At 41.1% G+C, this 10664-nt stretch overlaps 1 protein-coding gene across 3 annotated transcripts in view; it reads left to right on the top strand.

Annotated features, from left to right (window-relative positions):
• The window catches only part of NEDD9 (neural precursor cell expressed, developmentally down-regulated 9), a 98281-nt gene extending 88338 nt beyond the window's left edge, over positions 1-9943 (top strand). For all 3 annotated transcript variants that reach the window (XM_040548728.1, XM_040548727.1, XM_040548726.1), the window contains 5 exons: positions 3683-3784; positions 4982-5083; positions 5499-6722; positions 7072-7161; positions 8662-9943. In XM_040548728.1, coding sequence (XP_040404662.1) covers positions 3683-3784; positions 4982-5083; positions 5499-6722; positions 7072-7161; positions 8662-9171 — 2028 coding nt within the window. In that variant the 3' untranslated portion in view covers positions 9172-9943. The remainder of the gene's footprint in view (positions 1-3682; positions 3785-4981; positions 5084-5498; positions 6723-7071; positions 7162-8661) is intronic.
• Positions 9944-10664: the final 721 nt, after the last annotated feature.

The raw sequence follows: 10664 nt of genomic DNA on the forward strand, positions 1-10664 counted from the left end.
AAACTGGTTCAACAATGCATTGAAAGGGCTGAGCAACCCATTCAGAAGAACAGAGTTCATTTAATAGATTTGTGGGTGAATACCCCAAATCAGAATTTTCTTCTGAAAGTACTGGGTTTGGTGGCTTTCTTCATCTATCCAGCTACCTCCCTCTTCCTCATTCAGAAAAAGCAGTGTTCCACATTTTCATTTCATTGAGCAGCATGAGTATTCTTTTAAATTACTGTTACGAAACATTTGCTCAAGGTATGTTTTGGTGATGAGCAGCTTCTGTTCTGAATTGACTAGGAACAAGCAGTCCAGCAGAAGGCATGTTTAACCTAGTGAAAAGTGATGGAAGGGAAGAGGAGCAGAGGTACAACAGGAAATGTTCTTGTACTCAGTGCAGAGCATTATCAGCGTTTGTGGGGAATTTTATGAAATCACTCAGAACATGTTGTTACTGGAGAATGATCCTTCACACAGAAAAATACACCTGAGTCACTGGGAGAACAAAGTTGTCTTTCATATTATCAACAAACCTTGGTTGTTGCTGGGTGTTGCTGTTTTTTTTTTTTTAGAACTGTATTTTCTGTTTTTTTCTTATAGCTATTTCAGAAGCCTGAAAAGGAGCAGACATAAAAGCCTCAGGCATTTTTACATGGAAAATAAATGCCACATTAAACACAGTGCACTGCTAAGTGCGGCCTTCAGAGAGGTCAGGTCTCATGTCCACAGTCAGTCATATAGGCAGGCTGTACTCATGAATCCCCCAAGTCAGGCATGTGGTGTTTTAACCTCACGCTGCCTTTGATGACAGCCAGAAGCCCCCAGATAAAGGAGTGACACTGCTTGACTACTACTTCAGCTTAGTCAAGTCTGTGTGAATGCAAAAGTGTCAAAAAGATAAGTGCAGTTGGCTTCCTTCATCTGACAAGCCTAACTTTAGTGTAGTTATTTAGGATCACATTGCAGCCATAAATAAAAACAGCAGCCTTGTAGTTGTTTAAGCCTTTCACATGGCATCTGGTAGGCCAGCCTTTTCTGAAAAATGGGAAGGGTCTCTAAGAATGAGCAACAAGAATAACCGCAGCTGCGTGATACTACTGCTGTGCAAATACTGAAGAACTTGAGGTGCCAGAAAGCTCCTACTGAGGTGCTGTGTGCTGTCTCCTTGGGTAGGACTGGAAGAAGCATCTTACATCTGAGGCCTGGAGGAGATCTGGTCAAATTTTACTCCTAATCTAGATTTAGGATGGAGTTCAGCTTCTGGAATAGGTCACAACTGAGCAAAGGTTTATAAAGATTTCAGCCTGAGGAATGATGCCCATCTTTTTGGAGCCTGACAGCCTTGTCATGCGAGGCACCACTCAGCAGGTAAAGCAGAGCTGACCTGCAGTGGTGCACCACTTCTCCATGTTCCCAGAGCTGGAGTGGGGCCTCTGCCTGCATCTCAACAACAGTCTGTTTTTTTCTCTGCCATGGTCAAGCACTGCCCTGGCGTAACAAGCAGCCTAATGCCACAGTGTTCACTGTGGCAAAAATATTCACGTAGATCAGCTACACAAGAAGCCCTTTGGGTTTTTACTTTGCATTTTCTGTTCTCTTGAAGGATGATTTTTAAAAATCCAGTGACTCATTATTGAAGCAAGGCTGTGGCTGTGATTTTCGAACTGCTGGAGGGATCCTCTGAGTAAACACTGCTTAAAATCAAGTCCTTCTGTTCCTAACTTGGGTGGAAGGCATTTGACTGGCAGCACCCAACTGAAGGGGGAAAAAAAAAAAAAAAAAAAAAGTATGCTAGTCTGATCTCTAGCCCTCATGGTCAGAAAAAGCACGGGGAAGCGATGTTGAGTTTCTCAGGCAAACAACATAATCCCAGTAGTACATGAGAATGGCCTGGGAGGGGTGATGTCTGGAGTGAGCCATTATGGGAAACTTCCAGTAACTTAAGGGAGAATTGTCTTTAGAGTTTTGCCTGTAGATCTCTTTTACAATGTAGTAGGTGACTCTGGGGGAAAAGAAACGGTCTGTAATAAATTTACATTTTTAGATTCTTTTTAAAAAACTCATAAGTATTTAAATCCTATTAATCTTACACCCACTTCAGCAGGAGCTCTCTGGTGGACAGTGAACCGGTATAGCGCTATGGAGATCGTATTGCTTCCAGTTCCATCTTCCCTGTCCTCTGATGCTAATTCAGGGAAAAGCAGCTGCAAAAAAACAAACAAACAAACAAAAGACATGACATTCCTTCCCCACCTTAGGTGCACACAGTCAGCACAGTGTACATACTACAGGGCACATTGCCTTGGGCTACTCACAGCTGAATCACACCTGTATTTGAAAGTGATAGGACAGTCACCACGGGGTGGGGGGGAATCCAGTGTTTTTTTCATGGTATGGTGCCCTGAAAAAAAACTACACAGAAATATTTATGCAGCAAATGAAAAGAAGAAAAGCCTGCATTGTTAATACAGCAAAGAGGAGGCAGCAGGTTAACATCAGGGAGTTTCCCTGCAGACCTCAGCCAAGCAACACAGTGAAATTTGGCCAAGACGCGAGGATTTCTTATAGCCAAAACTGTTGTGGGATCTTTACTGAGCACGTGGTTGGAAATTCTCTTTGACATCTTGCATACATTTCTAAAGATAGTTAAGTAGCTCTGGTAAACAATTCTCCCCTGCTGAGCACAAAACCACATCTCGTATGGGCCTATGTAATTTGTCATTTTATGCCTTCAGGTTACGGTATTTCTATTTATTTTTGTTGTTGTTGGAGCTAAGCAGCACCGGCAGAGGTTAAGCAGTATTTCCACTATAAAATTAGCTCTTTTGGGGGTTAGGTAACATCACTTCTTTTATACCACACTATACTGAAATTCTGGCACACAGATGCCTTCCAAGACATAAGGCATTTATTTTTCACCAAAATTTATTTGAAGTCATTATGGTTAATGGTTTAGAAAATGCCAAAAATGTAAATTCTAAGCTTTTTTCAGAGATTTCTCTCACATTGCATACTTAAAGAATGGCTTAACATTTCCTATCTCTTAGCCACTAATATAGACAAACCAAATGGAGACAGCATAATTAAATGCCCCACTTTGGTAGGTTTAAGCATAGCTTTTCTAGGTGAAGAATTTTCAAAGCCACAGCTCACACTCAGTTATTCAGGATGTTGTCCTGTGGGGCATAGTAACATGAGACATTCTGCTGGAGTAGGTAGAAAATACTTCCATGAACAAAGGGGGGAAGACTCCCATAATATTTTGAGCCTCTGTCAGTAAGTGGGAACACTCAACACGTCAGTAGGATTAGCAAGGTGTGTATAGCCTTGATCTCAGTGAGAGGGTGGTATGACCATCACATCGTGTGGTCTGTGCTAACTGGCAGTCAACAAGAGGAAAGGACAAAGTTCTCTTATATCTCTGAAAGAGAATCTTTGCTTGACAAATAGGAGATAAACAAGCAGCCATGTCAGAAGTGGTCTGGAAGAAATGGATGGTACATTTATAGCTACTGGTGGTCACTTTGCTGAGTTCAACTGTCAGAAATATATGTAGACTTGTGTTACTGACATTGTCACCTAAAATGTGAATGTTAATAATACCAGAATGTTTATACTGAAAACCCTATGCATTTACAGAGAGTACATGCCAAAATCTTCAAAGACTTAAGTTTCCTATTCTTCTAACCCATAGGTAATAACTCCAGTCAGGTCAGGCCAAGGTTATGTTTATGAATTCCCTTCCAAATACCAGAAGGATACCTACGACATCCCCCCTGTTCGCCCTCTCCAAGGGGTAAGTACCAATAAAACTGCCAACAGCACTGAAAGGGCACAAAAGATTATTGATTTCTACCAGAAGTTTAAGAGCAAACTGAGTTCTCTCATTTCAGAGTGAAAACATGTTTTAATTAAATGCAATGACTTTTTCACAGAGTGCAGAAGTATTTCAGAGTTGTATTTGAAGTTGACTAAGCTTTGGCAGCACACCAAACACAAAAGTCTCATTTGTTTTCTGTGTTTTGATCAAACAGAATATCTAAACAGAATAAACTTGCTGCCTGGGAACATTTTTTTTTCCTTTACTTTGTTTTTGGAAAGTTGACAGTAATTCATTCAGTAAGGGTAAAATTATCTCCCAGACAAACAGCTACCCCACAGGGAATTGTTTTCACCATGTGTCTACTGCACCATGTCACTGAACTTGAAATATATCTTTGTTCTGGGGAACACCTTTGGCACATGATCTCCAAGACCACGGACACCTAGAATGGATGCTTGGAGGACTTCTAACTCAACAGCCCTACATCTCTCTGTGGCTCTTTAATAGTGCAGCTCCTCTAGGGAACAACGTTGACAGCCAATAGTACATAACAGACTAACACTGAGTGGATGGAACTGTTGGGAAATCTGGGGTAAGAGACATTCGAACATTCGCCTTAGAGCACACGCAGAACCTACTGTACCATAGGACATGACACCAAATGGGTTGCTTGAAACAGCAGACAGCTTTACTCCCTGCTAGTAAGACAGCCCACACTACACCTGATAAAGCAGATACATGATACTGAGGAGCAGCCTTAATCTCAGAGGGTTTGGTAGCATGTTCTTGCACAAGCTTATTCCTCCATCCCTCTAATCTCAGTTGGTGAGGGTGTCATCAGTTCTAGTCACGTGAATGTAGTGCTCCCCTGTTCACCTCAACAGACATCTGTAATAGACTGGCCTTGATTTAACCTTTGGGGTGGAAGTCAGCCATGACTTCATCTCTCCAGTCTGCCGTCCACACATTTCCCCAAAGGGGTCCTAGCAGAGCATAATTCCTCCTAACTGTCCAAAATACCAGTACCAAGTAGCTGTCCCACATGAAACAGAGTTGCACAGCTCTTGTCATCTTCAGTCTGAGAGGAAACATGGAAACCAAGAAAACTTACCCAATACCAGAGTTTTTGTGAAGTGACTTACTTCTATAACCAATTTATTCTTTCTTTAGATATATGACATTCTCCCCACGTCGGCTAAGGAGACTGCACATCCAGGTCCCATGGGAGAAGCGAAAGCTTTAGGAGTCTATGATATACCACCTGCCAAAGGGGTAAGTGCTAGAGTTTCCACAATATCATGTTTAAATGAGTTCACATATGATTCTGAAGGAAAATGAGATTCAGTACTTTAAAGATTTCCTTAAGCTTTTAATGTTTTTGTTAAAACTGATGAAGTGAAGCACTGTATCAAAACTGCTAACGTTATGGAGTGTGAACTGGTCATTAGACCTAGATTTTCCTTGTGGCAGCATGTGGCCTTCTTGGATTTTGCTGCCCGTGAGAATTTGCATCAAGACAAAGATTAAAAAGTGAGATATTAAAACTGATGCTCCATCAAACTCAGAATATCTGACTCCATGGAATTCAATAGCAGATCTTCCATCCAAACATTCAATTTGCCATATGGAAGATGTAAATTATTTTGCTATTCTAGCCAAAGGTTTCATGGTTTGCGTTCTGTTTCAGATCTATGCTATACCTCCATCTGCATGCCGAGATGATACAGGCCTGAGGGAAAATTTGCAGGATTTTTCATCTCCAATGGGGCACAGTGCAAGACCAGAAGGAGTGTATGATATTCCTCCTCCTATCGTCAAAGCAGCTGGGAAAGAACCTAATCAGAAATTTTCTTCCGGGGGCCTTTTATTGACTGATGGAGTAACACACAAACAGAATGTTTATGACATCCCTGTGAACCATCAAAACCATTTTCTTGGACAGCAAATTGCACCTCAGAAAGACGTTTATGATACCCCAAGGGGAATTGCATTCCCAGGACAACAGACAGGACTCATTGAAAGTCTGGTCTCAGAAGGAAGAGAAGGTGTATATGATGTGCCACCACCAATTTTCCAAGACACTAAAGGCTTACAGGATGTGACTGATGGGATAAATAGGTTGTCTTTCTCCAGCACAGGAAGCACAAGGAGTAACATGTCCACATCTTCAACAACGTCAAAAGACTCTTCTTTCTCAGCATCAACTGCACAGGACAAAAGACTAATCCTTGATCCAGACACTGCTATAGAGAGGCTTTATCACCTTCAGCAGATGGTGGAGACAGCTGTCAATAACCTCATGGCCTTCACTACAGCAGACTGGCGGTCTTACGGACATATGGAGAAACACATCAATGAAATTCATGCTGCTGTGGATAAGGTAGAGCAGTCACTGCTGGAATACCTTCAGTTTGCAAAAGGGTCAGCAGCCAGTGCTTCCTGTCTGTCTGAGCTCAGCCTCTACAACAAAATGAAGAGGGAGGTGCAAAGGCTGGAGGACTCTCACCAGATCCTTACCCAAACCAGCCATGACTTGAACAGCTACAATTGGTCTTTGAATGTTCTAGCTGCTAACAGACTGCAGAACAGGTGTGATGACCTAGACCGGTTTGTTATGGTGGCAAAGACAGTCCCGGACGATGCCAAGCAGCTGACCACCACCATCAGCATCAATGCTGAGGTGCTCTTCAAACAGGTGTTGAGCAGCTCACATTTCAGGAACGTACCAGAGAATATGAACGCTCCTGACTACGTATATAACAATCCTCATATGCAACATCATGGAGAAAAAACACAGAATCACTGTGGTTCCCTTCCTCCGCTCCTGAGTAAAGGTCAGCACCCTCACAATACCACCAGCAAGAGCTTAGAAAAGAGCTGGATGGATGACTACGATTACGTTCATCTTCAGGTAGGTAAACCCAACACCTTGTTCTGTGCAAGACCAGGTAAGAGTTGTTGATGCTTCTTTTTTTTCAAAAGCTGTTTGCAGGAATGTAGCAAGTAGATTGTCACACTAAGACATGTTCAGGAGTAATTTCACCAGGGTGATTACTTGCTCTCAAATAGGACTGTCGCACAGACAGCAGCAATAGCCTTTTACTTCAGCTATGCTATCTTTTTCTTCTCCCTGCTCTCAGGGATCTACTGCCAGTGAAAAAAGTCAATACAAAGAAGCCTGCTATTTGGCCTATAAGTTGTCATTTAGCTCAGGAGCAGTTTTGATTTAACACAGTGTCTTCTTACATTATGCAAAACAGGGGAAAGACGAGTTTGAGAGGCAACAGAAGGAGCTGCTGGAAAAAGAAAATATCATCAAGCAGAGCAAAATGGAGCTAGAACACCATCAGGTATGTTTGCTGAGGTGCAATAATCACATTGAAACGTAGCGTTCTTGCATATACGGAGTACTGATCAAATATAACAGGAGAGGCCCTTGCCTTAGCACTGTGTGACTGCTAGCACCTTGGCTGTGAGACATGCCTGAGTGCCAGAACACACAGCTAGGAAGTCCCAGATGGCTGGGACTGGGTCTTGGCTAGACAGTGGACCGAGATTAGCTTCTTTCCAAGCCAGTCAAGTGTGCCAGTCAAGTTCCACCATTAACAGATTCAGGAATGCAAAGGACAAAGACACACACTGTCATGATCCAAATGAGAAATGGTGAGCATCAGGATTGCAGCACTTTCCTTGCCCTTGGCACCTGTGTCAGCCATTGCTGATGCCAAAGAAAGCTCAAGTATTTACTGCAGATTAGCTGTTCTGAAAGTCAGCATCTCTGCCCACTTTGTTTCCTTGCTGCCACTTAGTAATTGTGTGGAAGCAAAGCCACAGCTCTTGGTGTTTGGAATGACATCTCTTGTAACACAAATAAGCCTTTCCCTTGAAAACAATTTCCAGCCATCTCAGTTTAAGAGATCAGTTATCTTTTTTATTACAGTGCACCACTATGGCAGGCTCACTGTGTACATGTAATAGAAAGCAGTCCCTATCTCCAAAAGTTCTCGTCCAAAAGAGAGGCAGACTTCTGTAGTGTCATATAGTGGGTCGGTAACAAAGCCAACCTGAGAACTCAATTTTCCTGACCCACAATCCAGTGTCTTAGTCACTGGACCACACTGAATACACATGCTGCCTGCACATACGTTCAGTGAACAACAATACCATTAACTTTAATACTGCTTGACATCACTTTAAAGCTAAAGAAAAACAAACAGGCAATGTAAGATTGATGACTGTCATTGTGCCATTAATCCTTCAGTAGGTTGCTGCCACATGATATGGCAGCAAATTTTACATTAAAGAAACAAAAGAGCTGAGAACGTTCCTGTTTCCCCCACTTTTGGTGGGGAGGACAACAATAAAAGACACCTCATGTTCTGCATTTCCTGCTGTCTGAGCATATTAAACTTTTGCTTCATCAGCACTTAAACTTAAGTGCCTGTCTTTAATTTCCCAATTGTCATCTCAAAATCCCACAGAAATAGCAGGTTTTTAAAGATTGCATAGCTGTCGTTGTCACTTGGATCCATCCCTCATTTACGATTTCAGCATATTCTAAATGAGAAACAGCCTGTAAATTCAGTAGGCTTCTAAATGCAAATGGAATGTTTTTAACATTTTTTTTCTTCTGAACTCTGTTTAGATTTATATTAACAAAAGCTCTCCCCCACTCTTCACCCTCACTCTCTAAAGTAAGATATTCTTAAGAACGTGTACACTAGTTTTTATTCAGTGTGAAACTAATCTAGGATACCTGTATTGCTGTTCTGAGGCATAAGGTATAATTGTAATACTTAACCTCTTTATAGGAACATTATTTGAAGAGAAACTTTTTATTTGTCTTTCAGATCAATCAGTTTCAACAGCTGGAGCAAGAGATCACAAAGCCTGTAGAGAACGACATTTCAAAATGGAAGCCACCTCAAGCTCTCCAGATTGCAAACAGCGCTGCTGCCTCTCATGACAGAGAGCCGCTTTTATTCTACTCTGACCAATACGAGACTCATTTCAATTACCTCCTAAACACCATCGATGCCTTTTTCAGTTGCATCAACAGTTCTCAGCCCCCCCGAATCTTTGTTGCCCACAGCAAACTCGTCATTTTGAGCGCTCACAAACTCGTGTTCATTGGAGACACACTCACACGGCAAGTGACAACTCAGGACATACGCAACAGAGTGAGGAACTCCAGCGACCAGTTGTGTGAACTGCTGAAGAGCATCGTGATGGCTACAAAGATGGCTGCCTTGCATTACCCTAACACCGCCACGCTACAGGAGATGGTGGACCGAGTAACAGAGCTGTCTCATCAGGCACAGTTGTTTAAACTCTCACTAGTCCAGATGGCATCCTTATGAAACAAAGCAGAACATGACCCACGAACAGTGAAACAGAAAAGAAAACTGGAACTATTTTTATGTAAACATTATCATTTATTTTTTGAAGATATTTTATATGAAATGTTTTAAATATGTTCTTACGAGTTAGAGAATCTAAAGAAATCAGGGATCTGGGAATATATCTTGCTCTGTATTGTATTTCTAATATACATTTAGACATGTATACACTCTGTATATGTTGCTACATTCCCTAAAACATCATTAAGCACCTTAAAGTATGCGTCGGGTAAGCAGTGCATATCTTTTGTATATACTGCTGTTTCTTCAGTATATTTAACTGGATGCTGCACTCTTCTTGATTCATTCCATCTTAATTTTGGCACATAGACTGGTTGTGAAATCTCCTTGTAGCAATCCATGAAGCAAGTGTAATAGTTCTCACAGAACCCCATTCCCTTGATGGAATTAACCTAGTAATTTCCAAGAACTTTAACTTCCCTCTCACTGTTTTGTTATATACAGGATTCAATCATTCTGAGTAGTATATATGCACAACTGCAACAAGCAACAAAGTATGTTTTTTGGGGAGAAAAGCATGTTTAGGCCATATAAGAAACAACTTTCTAAGAATGAAAGAACTGTACATATTAAATATCTTATGGCATTCAAATTTTGCTGTTTCTAATAACTATACAATATCAGATTTTAAAACCTGGAGTCTCAGCAACATAGATTTACGTTTACCTTGTATATCCTTGCATCAGCAATTAAATTAAAGTCATGGTCAAAAGCCTTGTTTATGGACTCAGAGTTATACTGAGAAAATCCACTGGGCTCATCTTTGAGGGTGCAGATGAGCAATGTCTCAAAATATCAGTCCCTCCAGAAGGGTTAAGGTAAGGATTGTAATTCATATAGGAAAAACAACAGAATTTGAAACATAATAATTAAACATATGTATACATTGTATGCAATTTGATGAAGAAATGGCACTTATTTTTTTTCTAGGAAAAATTCTTGGAAATTAATTGCATCTACTTCAATTTTGATTTCCATTCAAGTATTGGGCTTTTTTTCCCTAAATTCTGTTCCATAGCTACTGGTCCTTCTGCACTACAACATTACCAGAAATGACCTCCTGTTTTAATAGGGCAATTACATCAGCAGTATACACAATCTTACACAATAATTTTTCAACTTGGACCCTTAAAAATTAAGAGTTGCAGGGACCTTTAGAAACTTCATGTATGCCAGCTGCTCCAAAACATGTATACATGTATAAACTTGTTTTTATTGGTTGCCTTTTGCGTACCCCCTAAAATTAAGTCACAGAACACCAGTTGTGCATGGTCCTCAGACTAGAAGCTACTCTTCAAAGTGGGCAGTAGGAGCAGTTGAGCTCATAAATTCCAGGCAATTGTGGCATTTTAAAAGCAGAAACACTACTGTCCTCAGATAAGCCAGGGTAGTGCCACATTGATGTATTCTGACTGCACGAGAGTGCAAATTGC

The sequence above is a fragment of the Cygnus olor genome, chromosome 2 (assembly GCF_009769625.2).
Source record: "Cygnus olor isolate bCygOlo1 chromosome 2, bCygOlo1.pri.v2, whole genome shotgun sequence".
Classification (NCBI taxonomy): domain Eukaryota; kingdom Metazoa; phylum Chordata; class Aves; order Anseriformes; family Anatidae; genus Cygnus; species Cygnus olor.